General features: G+C 34.0%; 4 protein-coding genes, 1 long non-coding RNA gene and 1 pseudogene across 6 annotated transcripts; 3 read left to right on the forward strand and 3 right to left on the reverse strand.

Moving 5' to 3' along the window:
• On the forward strand, positions 7-1,867 carry LOC104700365 (transcription factor TCP10-like). The gene is made up of 2 exons (XM_010415884.2): positions 7-1,451; positions 1,543-1,867. Exon 1 carries the CDS (start codon positions 381-383, stop codon positions 1,431-1,433), a length of 1,053 nt encoding a protein of 350 aa, XP_010414186.1. The 5' UTR covers positions 7-380; the 3' UTR covers positions 1,434-1,451; positions 1,543-1,867.
• LOC104700366 lies at positions 5,199-6,240 on the reverse strand. 2 transcript variants are annotated; one of them, XR_002032568.1, is made up of 3 exons: positions 5,813-6,240; positions 5,548-5,605; positions 5,199-5,479 (listed from the first exon to the last, which is right to left on the reverse strand). It is a non-coding gene; the product is annotated as an uncharacterized LOC104700366 (long non-coding RNA). The 2 variants fall into 2 exon arrangements; XR_753566.2 differs by having other exon boundaries at positions 5,953-6,237.
• Positions 7,350-12,734, forward strand: LOC104700367 (GTP-binding protein TypA/BipA homolog). The gene is made up of 18 exons (XM_019227477.1): positions 7,350-7,744; positions 8,126-8,200; positions 8,306-8,456; positions 8,547-8,615; positions 8,706-8,878; positions 9,386-9,523; positions 9,615-9,740; positions 9,881-9,979; positions 10,163-10,283; positions 10,471-10,534; positions 10,935-11,114; positions 11,217-11,290; positions 11,627-11,676; positions 11,800-11,886; positions 11,992-12,042; positions 12,118-12,201; positions 12,317-12,367; positions 12,475-12,734. The coding sequence occupies exons 2-18, from the start codon at positions 8,162-8,164 to the stop codon at positions 12,556-12,558; spliced, it is 1,641 nt and encodes a 546-aa protein (XP_019083022.1). The 5' UTR covers positions 7,350-7,744; positions 8,126-8,161; the 3' UTR covers positions 12,559-12,734.
• On the forward strand, positions 13,230-16,107 carry LOC104700368 (annotated as a pseudogene).
• Positions 16,873-17,370, reverse strand: LOC104704328 (mavicyanin-like). The gene has a single exon (XM_010420437.1). The coding sequence runs from the start codon at positions 17,368-17,370 to the stop codon at positions 16,873-16,875; it is 498 nt and encodes a 165-aa protein (XP_010418739.1).
• LOC104704329 (mavicyanin-like) lies at positions 18,829-19,547 on the reverse strand. The gene has a single exon (XM_010420438.2). The coding sequence runs from the start codon at positions 19,439-19,441 to the stop codon at positions 18,848-18,850; it is 594 nt and encodes a 197-aa protein (XP_010418740.1). The 5' UTR covers positions 19,442-19,547; the 3' UTR covers positions 18,829-18,847.

Consider the following 21,107-nt stretch of genomic DNA (forward strand, 5'->3'; position numbering starts at 1 on the left):
AAATTTCATCTCTTTGGAAAAACCCTAGACCAAAGATTCCAATCTCTTTTCTCTTAAATTGTTCATCATTTTATATATATATATATATAGATTTGGGTATGTTGTGTCATTGAATCTTGTGACTGCCATGACAGATCTTTTTGGGATCTGCATAGAGGAGTTGCTTCTTGTAGCAGCTTTCAGGTAGCTGTAGCCAGCCTGCATCAGATGTTATTAACTCACTAGACACCAAACACAAGAACAAAAAAACGGCAAGCACTTTGAAGAGCCAAGCAAAGCAAGTGGGCAAACAAAAACGGCACGCAAGTTTTCACTCCAAGTTGGTTTTACAAGAAAAAAAACTACTCTTGGAATGTCATTTTGAGAGGTAACAAAAAAAAATGGGACTTAAGGGTTATAGCGTCGGAGAAGGAGAAGGAGAGATAGTTGAGGTTCAAGGCGGCCACATAATCCGAGCCACGGGCCGAAAAGACCGTCATAGCAAAGTTTTCACATCGAAGGGTCCACGTGACCGGCGCGTGAGACTCTCAGCTCACACGGCGATTCAGTTCTACGATGTTCAAGACCGGTTAGGGTATGACCGGCCTAGCAAAGCCGTTGATTGGCTCATCAAGAAAGCCAAAACGGCCATAGATAAGCTCGAAATCGCGGAGTCTACTCATCAAGAACCGGTGACTACTAAGGCGGGATCTCCCAATTTGGTGTTCCAAAGAGAAAACAATAACCAAACGCAGTTCGTGGCGGCCAATCTTGATCCTGAAGACGCAATGAAAACGTTCTTCCCGGCGACGACGACAACAAGCGGTGGTAGTGGTGGTGGTACAAACATGAATTTCCAAAACTACCCTCACCATGATGACGACAACATAGTCTCAAGAAGAACAACAACAACACCACCGAACCTTAGCCAAGATCTTGGACTCTCTCTTCACCCGTTTCAAGGAAACAACAACGCAGTCGTAGTACCCGAGACCAACAGTTTCACCACGACTCACTTCGAACCATTCGGGAGAATCTCTGGATGGAATCATCACGACTTGACGATGACGCCATCCTCCTCATCCGAGCAACAAGAAGAAGAAAGAAGTAATGGTGGTTTCATGGTGAATCATCAACATCAACCGTCGATGATGACATTGCTTAATAGCCAGCAGCAACAAGTGTTTCTTGGTGTGCAACAACAACAACAACAAAGGGGTACCCTTCAGTCCAGTTTATTCCCTCACTCGTTTCGTTCTTGGGATCATCAAACCACGCCAGATCACCATCATCATCACAACCAAGTTTCTCCTGTAATGTTTGCTTCTTCATCACAGTATGGTTCTCATGGGATGATGATGATGCAAGGCCTTAGTTTCCCCAACACTACAAGACTACTCCATGGAGAAGAAGCTACTCAACCAAACTCTTCTTCTCAAAACTCACACCTCTAAAGTCTAAACCCGGCTCAGGTTTGCTTCTTCTTTTTAGTGTATCAAGAAACCACAAATTAATTAAATCTGTTTAAATCTTTCATAATTAACCCACATGTATTTCTTTCAGACAACAATGGAGGTTTTGATTCATCATGACATTGAACAAAAAAGGAGGAATTAATGTGATGAAAGGAGAGTACGCCATATATTAATTATTATTACTACCATCTCTATCCATATATTTATGATTTAAGACTATTATTACTCTTTTGGTATTATTATTGTTATTATTCAATTTTGCTTATTTGCTTCTATATATGATCTCTGCATTGATCATCAAGATTACGATATTGAACGCGATGAGTTCACTCTATGTGTATTTTGGCTTTAATATGGCCTTAGGCTGGGATAAATTGTAATCTCATTTTTTGTTCTACGAGTGAGTTTTGATTTTCCCTGGTTTTTAGTTATCTTCGGTTAAGTAGAGTAATTGAAGGACGTTGAAAGCCTAGGTCGTATTAATGAGTAATGTAGAAGAGGTGCTCATTATCATCTTTACAGACACCAATTTTTTTCTTTTTAACATAGCTTCTGAGTTCTGATGACTCTCTCTTTAGCTTAGCTGCTAAAAAGTTGCGACTATTTAATAGAAAAGTCAACATTATTACAAACTTGGGATTTTTATGCCAAAAGTTGCTATTGAGTATTCAATGCTTTGTGACAGTGATACCAAAGGATCTCGATATGTTAGTCTGCTTTACTTGATCTTATGACTCTTATTGGGTTTGAAAGAAGTTTTTATTTTTCTCCTACAAATCATCATTGAAATCATTATTTATAGTCGTATAGTTAGGGGCTATAGAGATTGACATTTATGATTTATCACTATTTTGGCACTTGTGTATAATGAATATATATCTTGGTTTGGTGAAATTACTTAAATATATATAGGTTAAAGGGGTTTGTACTTTGTCGTCACATGATGATCATAATTTTTTCCCAACGATGATCATTAATTTTATACAAGACGTTAAAAGCTAAGAATGTTTCGTACTTAAAAAAGTTTGCATACTCGAAACAATTTAAAAGCCATCATCTAATGTGAGAATGACTAGTTTGGCCTTTTTGATAATGAATTGTGTTTGGTTTATTGGAAGAGGTCGACAAAAGGATTACAACCTTACAATCAAGAGTTTTGCGAATGTGATAGATGGCACTTTGATGTTTTTGAAGAAAAACTGAAAAACTACATAAAATTTTGTTACAAAAAGAAGTAACCTTGAAGGCTTAAACTATAAAAGTTCCAAATGATGGTTAAATTCTTATTAAGAACATATATAAATAGCGGTTTAAATTTCATTGATTTCGGTTTATATACAAAAGTGTAACCCAAAAAAATATACCAACAAACAAGTACAATCAAAATATAACATAGCACCCTTCAAGATAGAGTTTCATAGATGTTGCATGCTCCCATCTTAAAAGTAACTTGTTGATAAGCTTCATATAATTTTGTTACGAAAAGAAGTAAAATTGAACTATAGAAATTCCAAATCATAGTTAAATTCTTTTTAAGAAAGTGTAACCAAAAAAAAAATATATATATATATATATATAGAGAACAAACAAGTACCATTAAAATAGAACACCCTTCGAGATAGAGTTTCATAGATGTTGCATACTTCATACGATCCTATCATAATTATGTTTATAAAAGTAACTTGTTGATAAGCTTCATAAAACTGTAATTGATACACCAAACAATATGAATACAGATGTCCATATGTTTAGTTTTTTCCCATGAAAATAGGACCCGAGCATTATGAAGACTCAAGAGAGTCAATCACTCTAATAGTTACGGATTGATACTAGAGAAATATTCTAGGATAGCACTAATATAGTTTTTTCTTCCAAAATTAGTTTAAGTATTCCAAATCTAGCATTTAATATTGTATTTAAATTAAATAACAAAATTCATTTTTTAAAGAGAAAAAAATCAAACTCACGCTTCTTTAAACTTTTTCCTGTGAAGTTTGTGATGAATTTTCCAAATTTTCAATCTGAGATCTTTCAGTTAATTGCTAGATTGATCGATATAATTAAGCTTCAATAAGGTGATTTAATCAGAGATTCGTCGAATCCATTATAATTTGGATTCGTAGTTGTATTTGGTGTTGGTGATTTTAAACAGCGACGAAGTAGAGAGACGTGATTGTTTGGTGTTGTTAGCTCAGTCTTCTAGTCCAATGGTGAGATCGAGATCTCAAGGACCGATTAGGTGTGTGACTCCCACGCCTTTAGTTGATGTTGAGAAGCCGCTTCCCAAATCCCAATGAAGATCTCTACATGGAAAGCTTCTCCGGTGGGTTTTGACACAGATCCAGCAAGTATCTCTAGAAAGATGGGTGCATGTACGAAGGTGACTGGAAACGAGGCAAAGTTTCAGGAAAAGGCATATTCTCGCGGCCTAGTGGAGCTACTTACGATGGTGAATTCAAACCTGGGAGAATGGAAGGATTTGTGACTTTTACTGGAGCTGATGGAGATACTTACAGAGGAACTTGGGTTTCTAATAGAAAACATGGTCATGGGCAAAAGCGTTATAGCAAATGGAGATTTCTACGAAGGTACTTGGAGAAGAAATCTGCAAAATGGTAGTACCTTTGGGGTTTTTGTACAGAAACCATGTTTGATCATAGGGCTTTGGTTTTTAGTTATACGAGCATTGTTTTCAATTGAGAAACTTGATGTAACATATGGTAGATTTATTTATTGTGAATGGAGGAATCAAGATTGTTGTGGAGTTTCTTGAAACTATTGATAAACTAGTGGTAGCTAAAGAGTCGAATACAAACCAGCCTTTTAAAAAGACAAAGCTAAACGATGATGGTGAGGAAGTGTCTAAAGATTTGATTAGGGACACTACTCCTCCACTAATGGGAAGCGTTGATGTTAATGGGTTTCAAGTTCTTACTTCACATGTAATTAAAAGATGCAAACTTTATTCAAAATTTCCAATATTTTGGGGGATGATGTGGTTTTGTCGTTAATTTCGGTGATGGGATATGTGACTTCATCGGTTCTGATATAGTCAGCTTCTCTGGCTTCTCGTGTATCAGTTATAGACTGGGTTATTAGTGTCAATGAGGCAGAGCACAATGGTAGTTGATCTTTTGGTTATAGTCATCATAATTTTGAGGATTTCTGAATATTTAGAAAAATCATCCTAAATTTCAAGGACACTTTCCTAAACATTATGAAATTCTTCCTAAATTTTTTAAAAATGAGTTTTAAATGTTTTATTTATGTTTTTACATAAATATATCACAAATTACCCCATTTAGTGAGGGATATTAATTTTATTTTGTTGCACATCATAATATATATATATATATATACATATGAGTAATGATTTGATTTTGTGTCTTCCTAATTTTGTTATGAAAGTCCTCCTGAATTGCAAAAAATTCTTCCTGATTGAATCATTCCTAAATTTAAATAAATATGATTTTAACACTTTTGTTTTTTTATGTTTTTGTTTCACGGTGTCAAATATTAGTAGATTACTCCAGTAGAAAGAGGGTAGTGATTTTATTTTATACATATCTTGATCTTAAAAAATCCAAATGTTTTTATGAAAACCATCCTGAATTTCAAGAAAACTTTCATGGAATCAAAGGTCCCATGGATGTAGTAACTATGTGGTTTTAGGAAGGTCTTCCTAAACAATCCTAAAACTTTTAGGAAAGTCTTCCTAAAATTTGTAGTTTAAGGATTTGAACCTGATAACTTTGTGTCTAGCCAATAATCTAAGCCATTAATTCGAGTATACATTGAGGCAAAATCATTAACAAAAAACAAAAAAAAAAACAGTGATTTTAGACATGAAGCTGACTGGGATACGAGACAGTCCTTAAGATAAATATATCCATCTTTACCATTACAAACAACAATTTCGATAGTTTGGATCGACTTCAAGGAGATCCCAATTCCTCTCTCGTACTAAGCGCTCCTTCTCCCATACTAAGTGCTCCTTCTCATCTAACATCTTTTTGTCTCAATTCCTGAATTCAGTTTTATCAGGAGCAGTAGAAAGAATTAACCAAAGATATATGCAAGCCAAAGAACAAACCTGAACGTTTGCTTTGATCCATTAAGATCTCCTTGAATGTCCCACATAATGCTATAACCTAAAGAAAATATGACAGTACTTCATATGGCGTTCACTAAGGAGATTTCCAATAATTAATCACTATCAAAACACATGACTTGGAAATACAAAAGAAACCAACTTAACACACGCATCTAACAAGACGGCTGCAAATATTTCTCACCATCCTTTGACATATTATCCCACTAATTGAAAAGCTAGTAAGGAAAAAGAGAGATTTTAATACACTTTTTAGATAGACAACAATATCGTTTTATTGTCTTGAATAACCACTCGTCGTTCGCCTTTAGGAAGCGCTAATAACGGCACAACTGACACCCAATTCCTTCTAAACATACATACACACGAAGAAGATGAAGATGTAACCTTTGCCGCCTTCTGTCTGATGTTTCCAACACCACTCCTCTTCTTTGAATTCTGATCTAATCGGTAGGTTAAGCTAATCGGCGGTGACAGCGAAGATAGAGCGGCAACGGGAGGTTAAGCTAATTGGCGGTTACGGCGGAGATAGAGCGGCAACGTTCCAGAGCGATCGGCCGATTGAAGATGGAGGAGGATGTGGGGGTGTGAAAGAGTAGTTACGGGAGAGAGATAAAGATGCGGTGTTCGCCGTGGTATAACAACGATGCGTTTCCCAATTTTATTAAATATTTTAATTAATAATTTTAGTATTAGAGTTTGTGTGCTAAATTTGGAAAATTGGAAAATGTGGGCTAGTTGAATTGTGGAAGAATAACTTAAAATGATGCTATTTTTGTCAATTGCCTTTGATACTAAGTGTTGTTGCTCTAATTAGAAGCTTTATATTTTTGCATAATACAGTAAAACCTCTATAAATTAATAATGTTGGGACCAAGACATTTTATTAATTTATAGTGATATTAATTTATCTATAAATTATTAATTATTATTTTATAGTGTAAATTATTAATTTATAGGTATATTTTTAATTGTTTAATTTAAAACAAATTATGAATTGAGATAATTTTTGTAAAATAAGATTAGAATTTTGGATGTTGTAAATTTTATGGTATTGGAATTGAATGTGAAATAATTAAAAAATATTATTGACAATGAATTACAAATATTACAGACAAATTCAATTATACATATAACATAAATATTCAAATTTATGAATAAAAATATCAATTCTCGTATTTTAATAGTCTATCAAACTATGAAAATGTAAATGATGCATATTTAGAAATTGAAAATTTTAAAAAGTTTTAGCTGTTTTATGAAATGTTATAGAATATTTTATATCATTATAGTTTGAAGATACAACATAACAATTGTTTTATATATATGAGGTTTAAGAGAAACATACTTTACTATATCAGCATATATATATATATATGTAAATTTACATGATTATTAATTTATGATATTATCGGAACCATATCTTATATGGAGATTTCAAAAAAATTATTATCTTATCGAATTTTGTTAATTTTTACACTGTCCCGACTTGGGACTAGCAAAATTTATTAATTTATAGTGTTTATTAATTTATAGAGTATTAATTTATAGAGGTTTTACTGTATAAGGAATCCAAACATTTCACAAATTCCACACATATATTTTTTTAAAAAAGAGAAAAATTAGAGGTTCTAATTCTCTAATTAAAAAGGTTTTGGCTATATCTTATCTAGAATAAAAAATAGAGGGAGAATATGTAATTTTAAATGAGTTCGTATCCGTTTTTGCAATAACTATAAAATAAATACGAAACAGTTTAAGACCAAAAACCCTTAGACCATCGTCGTCGCCAGATCTAAAACCCTTATCAGAGGAGACCATTTCGCGTGAACAGAGAGTGAGAGAGATGGCGGGGCCTCTGCTTCGATCTCTTTGGTCAAACACCACTCGAAGATCCTTCTCTTCTCCATCATCATTATCTTCCAAATTCGGATACTCGCTTTCCTCCTTTCGCTCATTCTCAGCAGCCACCGCTTCCTCGGCTGTAGCCGGAGCTCCTGGTAGCTCGTCGCTCGATCCTGATCGACTCAGGAACGTGGCTGTTATAGCTCATGTCGATCACGGGAAGACAACGCTTATGGACCGGCTTCTCCGTCAGTGTGGTGCTGATATCCCCCACGAGCGTGCTATGGATTCTATTAATCTCGAGCGTGAACGAGGGCTCACTATTTCTTGAAAGGTATCTCATTTCTTCTGTTTTGGATTGAAATTAGAGCTAATTGTTACTTCATGCTTGTGAAATTGGTTCTGTACTAGAGTGATGATATGAAGTACTAGGTCCTGTCCGATGAATTAGGTTCTCGAAATGTTGTAGAAGATATGTTATTTTAGTCCAGAAAGAAGTTTTGAATTTGAATTCCTAGTGAGATTTTGCGACTCTAACAAAGCATAAGACATTCTGTCTTTTTTTTTTTTGGTTCTGTTCTGTCTGTGAAGATTTTGAGTGATATTGTTCTGTTCTGTCTGTAAACTGATGTGTTCTTTTATTGATTCCGTGAGATACTTGTTTATTATTACCACGTAGCACAGCATTTGAAGTTTATGTCGAATTTTCTGACAGGTGACATCCATATTTTGGAAGGACAACGAACTTAACATGGTGGACACACCTGGTCACGCTGATTTTGGTGGTGAGGTATGAGACTGATCCCTTGTAAAATGGTTACTTTTAGTGTAGGACATTCCTTGCTGTTGAACATAGGTGATATCTTTGTGACTATTTTATGCATTTGAATTATAGGTTGAACGAGTTGTTGGTATGGTTGAAGGAGCTATATTAGTTGTTGATGCTGGAGAAGGCCCTCTTGCACAGACTAAGTTTGTTCTTGCCAAGGCCTTGAAGTATGGGCTACGACCTATTCTTCTCTTAAACAAGGTAGATCGACCTTCAGGTATGCATTGCTTTACTCATTTATTTTGTTTAGTTTATTTCTTTTTTTCGATTTATTTATAATGCTTCCTCTATCTTTTTCGGTTGACAGTCACAGAAGAGAGGTGTGATGAAGTGGAGAGTTTGGTGTTTGATCTTTTTGCGAATCTTGGTGCTACAGGTAATTAATTTACCAAAGTATAATAGATGTATTCTAATTAGTTTACGAAATCATTACTAAATCAACATTTCTGCTTTCTCCATTATTTAGAGGAACAACTAGAGTTTCCGGTGCTCTATGCCTCTGCGAAAGAAGGATGGGCATCTTCTACCTATACCAAAGAACCTCCTGTAGATGGTAAGAATATGTCGGAGTTGCTTGATGCCGTAGTAAGACATGTTCAGCCACCAAAAGCAAACCTTGAGGAGCCATTTCTGATGCTGGTAATATAAAACTCCAGCTAATGAGATTTTTCACTTGCTTGGCCAATATTGTGTCTGATTGTCTAATATCAATTAGCTGATCTTTGAATTGTGCCGAGATAGACTAACGCAGTTCCCACTGATTTCTGTTTGGCATTACACATTAGCCTTAGATAAATTCCTACTGTAACTCTGAATGTTTTTTTAAAAGTAAGTAGACTTGTTGTGTGAGTCTAGAAGCATCTTTTGTAGTTACATGCAACTATATCCGTCAGTAAAGCTCAAGAAAGCTAGAAGTGATTTTTTCAAACTAATATCCTTGGGAAAGGAAGACATTGGTTGGTTCATGAGATAATATTTAGTTTATAACCTTCAGCTTTCCTAGTTTGAATATATTCTTGGTATGTAGATAATGTGCCGAGATTTGAATAGGTTCATATGTATGTAACTATTATTTTGATGGTAAAATGTCTGAACTGTTAAGCCCTGGTGATGATAATTAACTAGCGTTTTGCTTCTGACTTCCAGGTTTCAATGATGGAGAAGGACTTCTATCTCGGACGAATATTAACTGGAAGAGTAACTTCTGGAGTTGTCCGTGTTGGTGACAAAGTCAATGGACTACGCAAAACTGATTCCGGCTCTGAGAAAATAGAAGAAGCAAAGGTTCGTGTATATAATGCTTTGTACTTGGTCAGCCTTGTTTGCAAAGTGTTGATATTCTCATCTAAGAAGACACAAACATTTTTTTTCATAGGTTGTGAAGCTAATGAAAAAGAAAGGTACAACCATAGTTTCAATTGACGCTGCAGGGGCTGGTGATATTATCTGTATGGCTGGTTTGACAGCTCCATCAATAGGTCACACGGTGGCTAGTGTAGAGGTAATATCCTAATGGACTACGTCCCTATTTAGAGAAGATAAAAATGAATTCTGCTTTTAACATAACTTCTCAGTTCCGCTGATCCCTATTTGAATATAAAGAAGCTTGAATAAATACTTAACTTTTTATTTGTCTATCAGGTCACAACTGCACTCCCTACTGTTGAGCTAGATCCACCAACAATTTCTATGACTTTTGGTGTGAACGACTCTCCGCTGGCTGGTCGGGATGGAACCCACGTATGTTTAGTTATAGTGACAAGATGTAGCTTTAGTCATCGTACTCTGCTTAAAACTTTTACAACCTCAGATTTATCTAGGGGTCACTGCATTTCTTTTTCATGTTAGTTCACGTAAATGTTTGCTGCCATTAGACCACTCTATGTGGCACATGTTGATAGGCTTTTACTAATCTGAATGCAGTTAACTGGAGGGAGAATTGGGGACCGGTTACTGGCAGAAGCTGAAACAAATCTTGCCATAAACGTTATTCCAGGCTTGTCAGAGTCATATGAAGTCCAAGGAAGAGGAGAGCTTCAACTTGGTTTGTGATTTTCCAGTTTTTGTTCAGTGTTTCTTCACCTGTATAGATGGATATAAAATGTTTTTCCAGTTTGTTTAGTGTTTCTAAACCTGTAGAGATGGATATAAAGTATGAAATACGCCAGAAAAACATGTAACTGTATTTATTTCTCTATGCCAAGTAAATTAATCTCTATCGTGTCTAACAGGTATCTTGATTGAGAATATGAGGCGGGAAGGTTTTGAGCTCTCAGTCTCACCACCTAAAGTCATGTTAGTCTCATCTCTTTGTTTGTTTTACAGAAGTACACTGCATACTATATTCGTCGTATAAGCGGAGTTAGTTGTAGAGGTTATTATATGGTGGTATTGTGGGAGGGTTAGCTTGTTACTGTCATGTACTCATGTTTCCCTTAGTTAAGATGGTGCTAAAATGTTTCTTTTGTTGGCTTTTGAAGAAAATGGTCTTGCCAATTTGTTTCATTAAGCAACAGAAGCATTCTCTTATTTTTTTTACCAAGTTACCTGATTCCTCTGCTGATACTACTACACTAATACATTAGTTGGTCTATTTTGATCTACTAGGGTCTAGGGATTACTTTCTAGCCTAGAAACTAAAAACTATGGTGTATATCTTCTTCAGACTTCTAAGCGTTTTTTTGGTATGATTCAGGTATAAAACTGAAAAGGGACAAAGGCTTGAACCAATTGAAGAGGTGACCATTGAAATTAATGAAGAGCACGTAGGATTAGTGATGGAAGCTCTTTCCCACAGGCGAGCGGAAGTTATTGACATGGGCCCTGTCCCTGGAAACGATGGTAGAACAAGATTGTCACTAACCTGTCCTTCAAGGTTAGCTTACTATTTTTAGTTACTTTCATAAAATTTTACACTTTGCTCATTCTATCATTCCCCTTTGAAGAAATGTAACCAACATGTACTTGTGTTCTACAGAGGTTTGGTTGGGTACAGATGTGTGTTTAGCAGCGACACCCGTGGAACTGGATTCATGCATCGTGCTTTCCTAAGTATGCAACTTTTCTACTTGCATTTTCTGCAACTCCAGTCCCCTATTTTGTCCCTCTCTTTTCTCAGTGTTTCTTCTTTCTTAAGCATCAATTCAGTTGACTCCTCTTCTAAAGCAATGATCTACGTCAACAATATTTCTTGCATAAATCTGCTAAACATGATTTCAGCTTCAGATATTGTTAGTTTTCTTGTCAAGAGGATTTATCATAGATGCAAACATATAGCTACCTTTATCATGACAATATCTGTCAGATAGTTAGAGAAGCATCTTAGATATCCAAAAATTATTACTTTCTTCTTCAATTGATAAATGTTTGTGTATTGCGTTCTTGCAGCTTATGAAAAGTACAGAGGTCCGCTTGGAAATGTTAGGAAAGGAGTATTGGTATGTCTATGTCTTGTTGCGCATATTTCAATAAGAGATCCTTTTTCACTTGATATTCTTCCTTCATAAAAATTTGTGTGCACTCTCAAGTTTGAACTGTAATAATTTATCTTGATGAAATAGGTCTCCATGGGATTTGGTACTATTACAGCTCATTCACTGATGAGTTTGGAAGCTCGTGGAATTCTCTTTGTGTCTCCAGGGCTCGATGTGAGAACCATCTAATTATGATAAAGAAATGTATATGTGGTCTTTCTGTATTTGATCCATGCTAATGCTGTATCTTCTTTTGTTTTTTTTTTCTGTCTTTAACAGTCATATGATGGTATGGTTATCGGTGAGCATTCACGAGATACAGATCTTGATGTAAGTTGGTTTGACTTTCTCCTCTTCATACTGAATTGTCTAAATGCCATGAGCTCACTTGCCCTTGCACTACAGGTTAACCCTGTTAGGGCCAAAGAACTTACAAACATTCGCTCTGCTGGAAAAGACGAAAATGTGAAGCTATCTCCACCTCGCCTTGTATGTGTCCTTTTTCTCTTTTCAAAATATAGAAAGACATGAGAAAACTGTTTTCTTGATCAGTAAAATTTCGTACCCTTTTGTGGTTTTAACTTTTGAATTCTTTTCGATTCAGATGACACTTGAGGAAGCTATAGGATATGTTGCCTCAGATGAACTTATTGAGGTACATTGTTCATCAACGATTCAAAATCTAGCTAATCGTATGATCCATGAGTAAGATTTTGTTTCCGCCTTAATATGCATTTACTGTTATTCGTTTAATGTGGTCAGGTTACACCAAAGACGATTCGATTGAGGAAAAGATGTCTAGACGTTAACAAGCGTAAATCCCTTAGCAAACGAGCCAAAGAGTAAAGTTATTCTATATGTACGAACATTCAAATTTATAGATTCGTAACTTATACACAAGAAGATGCATTCTTCTATTGATAACAATAAAGAAGATAGAATGAGCCCCCGATGTTGTATTATCATTGTGGACCACCGGATTTATCGTTATAAAGAAAGTTTTGTCGGTGGCCTTGGGTCTATTTCACGACCCAGTTAAAAAGTGTTTCTTTGTGTTTTAATTTCTAGTTTTGTCTCATCAAAAGCATGCGTCTCCGTTAATATTAAGAAGCATCAATTCGAGACTTCATGGAATCCGTTGAAACCAGCTGTGGTTTATAAAAATTTATCTTCATACGAATGAGATTACTGTAATGGTTCTTAATTTTTTTTTAATCTTTTTCACATAATTTTTAGTCGATAAATTTCATTGAAACAAAGACTATGCCCTGTTTTTTTACAAATGAGTTTCTTTATCAAGTTTAGCGCGGAGTAAAAACATAAACCCATTAGAATTTACTCAATTTTTCATCAACCAAATTTAATTAGTTAACTGCGTGTGGATACCGTTTAACATAGTTGAAACTTGAAAATATAGAGAAAAAATCGTAAAAGGGACCGTCGTATAAATGTGTAGAAAGAGAAATGTAATTAACGTACGTCCATATAAGATGCATGTGGTTACCAAAAAAAAAAGTAATATCTACAAACACCTCTTTTCTAATATATATCGACCCAACATTACTATATTCATTAACCTTCTGCTTCATCAAAAGGAAAGAAACATAATAAAAAGAGATGGAAGTAATGCGAGTTCTTCACATGAACAAAGGAAACGGTGAAAACAGTTATGCCAAGAACTCCACCGCTCAGGTCGATTTTGTTTTATCAAAAAGATAAATAATATGTTTTGTTTTCATGTGTACACACATATATATATATATATATATATACGAGTGATAAATTCTATATCTTAAACATGTTGGTTCTCGAACAAAAATTATAGTAACAAACATATAGTGATTTTGTTATTACGCAGCGCAACATAATATCTCTAGGCAGAAGGGTTATGGACGAGGCCTTGAAGAAGCTAATGTAAGCAATCCGGAAATTTTAAGCATTGGGATCGCCGACTTAGGCTGCTCCACCGGTCCGAACAGTCTCTTGTCCATCTCCAACATTATCGACACAATCCAAAACTTGTGTCTTGACCTCGACGGCCCGGTCCCTGAGTACAGAGTCTCTCTCAACGATCTCCCTAGTAATGACTTCAATCACCTCTTTGCTTCTTCGGCGGAGTTTTACAACCGGCTTAATAGTAAAAAGGAGGGTTTAGGGCTCGGTTGTGGAGGAGGAGAATCGTGTTTTGTGTCGGCGGTCCCTGGCACCTTTCACGGACGTTTGTTTCCTCGCCGGAGCCTTCATTTTGTTCATTCGTCTTCTAGTTTACACTGGTTGTCTCAGGTGTGTACTGTTTCTATATGCGGAATTTCACTTATTAGTATAGTTACGAACATATAACATTTTTTAAAAAAAAGTTAGTGTTTTTAAAAATGCAAACTAGCACTCTGGAAAAATGAATTGTCAATTTTTAGTTGTGGCCGGAATATCATCGTTGTGACAATTTTTAATTCACAATAAAAAAATTAAATACATATCTGGTTTCGGGCCTAAAGAGATGTAAGAGCCTAAAATCAATGCCTTTTATTGCGTGGCAATTTTTCTCATTTATGAAATCATACAATAATACAACCAAAAAAAAAAAGAAGAAATTCAGATTCCAAGTGGTTCATATACATACACAAGATATTACGAATGTGGTCCACATAATTTTATCAAAAATATCACTCATTATACGGTAAATAGAAAATGCTAACAAGTTGTATTATCATATATTAAGGTTCCATGTGGTGAGGCTGAGAAGGAAGATGGCGTTAATTCAGCTGAGTTATACAACGTAGGGAAAATATACATATCAAAGACAAGGCCTAAGAGTGCACATAAAGCTTATGCTCTTCAATTCCAAACTGATTTCTCGGCCTTTCTGGAATCACGGTCCAACGAGTTGGTCCCTGGAGGCCGAATGTATTTATCACTATTCGGTAGAAGCACACAGGATCCTACAACCGACGAGAGTTGCTATCAATGGGAACTCCTAGCTCAAGCTCTTATCTCCATGGCCAAAGAGGTATGGTGGTGTATATATTTTTACCTTTCATTAGAACCAACATGTAAATAAATAGTCTCATAGCCATAGGGTTATAAATAGCCCATATTAATCTACAAGGATCTGACCCTGGCACGTTACATGACCAACAAAGGCCTAGTAATGTGGCCCATGTGTTCTTCCCAAATTTGTTGAGCTTTATTTATTTTTTTAGTCAAATTTTTTTTCAAAGTATTGAAATTAGTCAATTTATGTAGAGAAAATTGATACATACAATCTACAAATAGCTTTGATATATACTATATCATCAATTATATTAATTAGATATTAACACATGTCAATTGTATTAATTAGACATTAACACATGTCAATCATAAATTTATTAAAATATTTAAAAATGAAAAATATAAAACTTCTAAACGTATCATGTAAAATATGTATACGTCAAAATCTCCCTTTCCCCAAACCCCCTAAAATATAAATTTGTTTGTATATTAAAAAAATCATTTAATTGAAAATATTTTTAGTTTATTAAATTATTAACCTAATTCTATTGGGAATTATTCTATTTGTTAATATGTGATATTAATTATAATTTATTTGCCACAACTTATAATATAATTTCTTGATTTATGTATCAAAATATCAAGGTATTTGTAAAATATATATGTATTTAAGAACTTAACAATTGTAGCATAGAGTTTTCCTGATTATCTCCTGCGATTTTCTACAATACGATCAAACTATTCTTGGCTTTGCTCTAAAACGTCTAGTGACTAGTTTATTAGATCGATTGTTAGCCCAATGCCCCAATCATAATAGTATCGGACCAATAGATGATATATCTCAACCAAGTTTAATTTCATTTTATTTGATGACAAGGATATAAGTTCAATACTTAATAAGCCATATAACTAAAAGGTATCTTCTTTATCTAAGGGTATTGTCGAAGAAGAAAAGATCAATGCTTTTAATACTCCTTACTATGCTGCAAGCTCCGAAGAACTGATAATGGTGATAGAGAAAGAAGGGTCATTTTCAATCGATCGGCTTGAAATAAGTCCAATTGATTGGGAAGGTAAGAGTATCAATGAGGAGAGTTATAACCTAGTAGTACGGTCCAAACCCGAATCCCTAGCTAGTGGACGAAGATTTTCTAATACCATCAGAGCTGTGGCCGAGCCGATGCTAGAACCTATATTTGGGGAGAATGTAATGGACGAACTTTTTCAAAGGTATGCAAAAATCGTAGGAGAGTACCTCTATGTGAGCTCACCTCGATTTGTTATTATTATTCTTTCGCTCGTTAGAACGGGTTGATCGTGACATATGCTATAAACTTGTCTCTGGATCTACAGTAACATGATTTGTACATTTCTTAATCAATTATCATTTGCTTTTTTAATAAATTAAAACATTGAAATAAAGTGTGATTTTACGGTAAACCTATAGTTGGTAGGTTGTCATCAGAGACAATATTTTGGATGATGAGTTTGTGGAAGCAGGGTTGAGTTCTGAGTTCCCAGTTAATCAATAATTACAATAGGGATAGAGATATTAGATGTATGAATGGTTTATGCAAGCAATGCGTGATTGTAAAGGTTTTAGGAAGAATATCTCAATCTCAATCTTAAGTAGGAAACTTAGGGAGATGTGGAAACTACGATGGGCTATTCACGTGATGGATCTTGCAAGACAGTTTTTTGTGGTTTGATTTGAAGCATAGGAGGTGAATTTGGCAGCTTTAACCGGGGGACCACGGCGAAGTTGTGCTGATATTTTTTTTGTTATTAATAAATAATGGAACGCTTGTTTTCTCTATTTTTATACCCAAATATATATATATATATATATATGAAAAATAGTGATGACAATTAACAAATACCATACAACACTATGAACATCAAAGTGCAAAGTGTATTTGTACATAAGAATAAATTAAGTAAGTGCGGGTAAAAAGCAGGTGATGCTTTTATTGGTAATGAAGATGTATTGAAGAAGAAATAAGGCAGATCGGTTGTTTCTCTATATAGGGAAATAATCAATCTTTGAAGAAGTAACAAAATTAAACACATAGTAAACATTTGTCAAGCCATAGGAAAATAACAAACTAAATAAACACATAGTAAATCCTAAAAAAGCCAAAATAATACTTGAAAAAAAAAAAAAAGTCCTCAAACAAATACTAGGGTTTTTAGGATAAAGAAGGAGAGCATGCCTAAGCCTCTCCACACACAAGGACTTGAGGCTGCATTGTGAGGAAGCGTTGCGATCGTTGCATCATCTACTGGAAGAACCTCAAGAGGATCCTCTATAGGCGTAGGACTAGGATTAGGTTCAGGATTAGAAGAAGATCTGTTGTCTGGTTGATTAATGGGACTGGGAGTAATCTTATCTAGAGACGCAGGCATGACTAGGACGTCAAGCTTTTGACCAGATTCACAGTGACCAGGCACACCGCATATGAAATAGAAGTGACCGGTTCTATTAAGCAAACCCGGTTCATACTGGGATTGGTATGTGGTCAGAGGTGAATTAGGGTTGCACGACTCGAAATCTTGGGAACTCACTTCCATCACGTTGTGGAGAGCCTTGTTGTATTGAAAGATGAGTGAATCTCCGAGGTAGAAAGTTTTAGAAGTAGACCACCTCTTGTAGTAATCAAGGCCCATCGTTGTTGTCCATCCGTTGGAGTCTCCAACTTCGTAAAACGATGTAGCATGCACGAACTAACCCAATTAATGACAGTGCCACGATTAACAAACCCATAATTGTGTTCTTCATGATTGATGCTTCTTCTTTCCTTGATGGAGACGTGGTAAAAGAATGAAAAAGAGATGAAGTATAAAGATTTTCTATTGTGAGGAAACTGTTTAGATTTGTGCGTCTAATATACAGAGAGATACTACTAGATAGAGTCATAGAGGCTTCACATAAATCTTTTTCTTTTAGGATTGTGATTTTAATAAATAGTGTTTTGATTTGTCCACGTCCCTCTCGCTCCGACTTGAATATTATGACACAAGCTAAGTCATCGATATATCCAATAGTGAATTTTATTTTTGCTTTTCTTTTTTCACATTCATATAGTTTTCTACTCTGAATTTTATTTACACAAAATTAAACTATTTATAAAGATTAAATAAATTATAACATATATACTATTTTTTGGGTTGAAAAAAATTGTAATAATATTAAATAGGTTTGAGTATTCGAGTAACAATCTCGATTCCAGTTTAAGTTTACACATCACAAGATCTCTAATCCATAAAATTGATGATCAGGAGTACGTAGTTTGTCGCAATGTATGGCATGCTCGGTTACGTACGAATATCTATATTTCTCATCTTTTCTTAATTCATAAATACTTTGTTTCCTTTATAACGCATGATATATATATATAATTGCCTAATTGTTTGCCGAGTTTGCAAATTGTACGTAATATCAAAATTATTTATCAAAAATATAGAAAAATTTATGTGAACATACGGAAGCTAAAAAGAAAATGTGTCGCTTGTTATGTTGAAGTAAACAAAACCACTCAAGGAACAAAAAAAAAAAAAAACTTAAAAGTCATAGTCTGAAACGTTCGTACGGAACTGATAAAACTGACAAGTACAATAGAACTTCTATAAATTAATATTTGATAAATTAATAATATCTATAAATTAATAAATTTATCTGGTTCCAAATTAGGACTAGTATAATTTTAGACACTAATCGATAATATAATAAGATAATAATTTTTCTGAAAACCCTTGGTTTCATCAATAATATAAATTAATAATTATATAAAATTATCTAAATATATGTATATATATACACATTAATTTTTACTAGAGTTCATTTTTAAAATTTTTATTATTTAAGATATATAAAAATCTTTGAGTGATATCTTTAAAACATGATAATTGTTATTTTCTTTGTAATTGAATTTATAAAAATATTAGTTGTAACGATTGAATCTTATTTTTAATATTTTTAATCAAATTAGGAAAGTATCTTTATAAATTAATAATTATTAATTTATCGAGAAATTAAAACCTCTATAACTTAATAGGTTTTCATGGTCCCAACATTATTAATTTATAGAAGTTTTACCGTAGAACCATAAACCAAAAGCCAAAAAACAAAACGTCTGTGAATCTATCAAACTAATATGAAAATTAGAGAAAGTAAAGGAAGGACGCAGAGTCCGATCCAAACACTAGACTTTGAAGCTGCGCTAAGTGGAGCTGGTGACGGTCCCATCTGATACTGTGGAGCACTCTTAACCGGTGAATCAGCCAACGGTGAACGTGACGAAGAAGAGCTTGGTGATCGGACCGGTCCAGGTACCGGAGCAGCGATGGGTCCTAATGAGGCCGGTAAGACATGGATTTGAAGCTTCTGTCCCAAGTAGCAGTGACTAGGAATTCCGCATAGGAATTGTTGGAGTCCTGGCTTGGTTAGAACGATGGTATCAGACCCGGTCTCATATCTTGTTAGCGGGTTAGACGTTTCACACAGCTGAAAATCATTGTGAGTGACTTCAGTGACGTCATGGGAACCTTTAGTGTATTCGAAGACCAAAGAGTCTCCCACATGAAAAGTTTTTGAAGATGCCCATGCATCGTAATCAACGCTAATCGTCCATCCTTTGGAGTCACCCACTTTGTGAACGGTTCCTCCAATGGCACCTCCAAAAAGTGCAACAAGAATCAGCAAAGAAGTAAAGAAGACGTTACTTTTGATCAAAGCCATGATGAATTGTTGTTTGAAACAAGAGAATTAACCAGCAATTAAAGAAAACAACTTTGTAAGAGATTTTATGAAGTTTTGAGTTTGGGTTGGTGAGAAGTTAAGGGAGCGCTATGTTGTTTATATAGAGTTAAACAATCCTTTTCTCTTTAGGAATTGGGTTGACAATTTTTATATGTTTTCTTAACCAAAAAATATAATATATTTTGATAATTCCTATTTCCTAGTGATGTATTTGTTAAGGTCTTTTCTAATTGCCGTTTTCCATATAAAAAGATATATACAATATATCTTATATAATAAAGTAAAGTTTTCCTAAAACTTTGCATGAGAATGTGATATTTGGCATTCTACATAATTGACATCAGTCATTCTTATTTTTATAATTTTGAATATAATCCAATTTCATTAAACAAAAATTAATAATTTAAAATTATATATTCAATTTCCTTTCTTATATAATAAAGTAAGGTTTTCCTAAAACTTTGCATGAGAATGTGACATTTGGCATTCTACATAATTGACATTTGTCCACTCAACTTTATTTTTATAATTTTGAATATAATCTAATTTCATTAAACAAAAATTAATAATTTAAAATTATATATTCAGTTTCCTATAATTTGCATTAAATTTTATGTATAGATTACAAATGGCTATAACCATATTTTTTAAAACATCTTAACTTTCGGTAAACCACAAATATATATACATTAAATATTACCCTTTAACAAATTTTAGATTGTATTTAAGGTTAACAAACAAAACATTCAAAATTATTGTCATGCATTAAAATGTTGACTTCATATTTGTTCATATTCATTTTTTTCAGTTTTTAAACAAAAAAAAATATTTCCAATTGAACAATAAATAAAACACATTTTGTCATATACATTTAACTCACAATTTAATATAAAACTGAAAAAAAGTTCAATTAAACCACAACTAAAACACACTCAATCATATAAGTTTAACTCATAAATATAAAACTGAAAAAATTATTTCCAATTAAACCACAAATTAAATCCATTTAACATGTAAATTTAACTCACACTTTAATATAAAGCTAAGATAAAAAAAATTATCTATTATCCCTAAAACAAATTTTCAAAAATCAATCTATTCTCAAAAATATAATGATGGCACTGGCCAATGCATGTCAAATATGGAAACCTTAAAACCCAAAATGAAGAAGAAGAAGAAGAATAAGCCAACCTTGTGTTTTCTAAAAAAAAATTCTCTCTCTTTCCTATTACATCTATAGTTTAATTATCATCACTTATAAGAAAATCAATTAAATAAATTATGTTCTTATCCAAAATACAGAAAACAGAGTTCTTTCTGTTAGAATTGCGGAAGTAGAATCGCGCAGAGAATGAAAGAGAATGAGCAAAGAACAAAGAATAGAATACTTAGATTTGATTATCCCAATTATAAATTACAAGCCATATATATAGAGAGACTACAACTACACATGAAGCCGTTGCTAGATATTAAGAATGAAAAGGACAGAACATGGACTTGTTACAGAACGTTTATATTGAGAGCGACTTGTGTTGCCTTGTTTGACTTGTTGAGCTCGTTCACCAAGACAACATGTGACTTCTCTCTAAGACATCCTGCAATCACCATCATCTAGATCCTTCTATTCCAATGTGTCTTGATACCT

Source organism: Camelina sativa, chromosome 7 (assembly GCF_000633955.1).
Source record: "Camelina sativa cultivar DH55 chromosome 7, Cs, whole genome shotgun sequence".
NCBI lineage: Eukaryota > Viridiplantae > Streptophyta > Magnoliopsida > Brassicales > Brassicaceae > Camelina > Camelina sativa.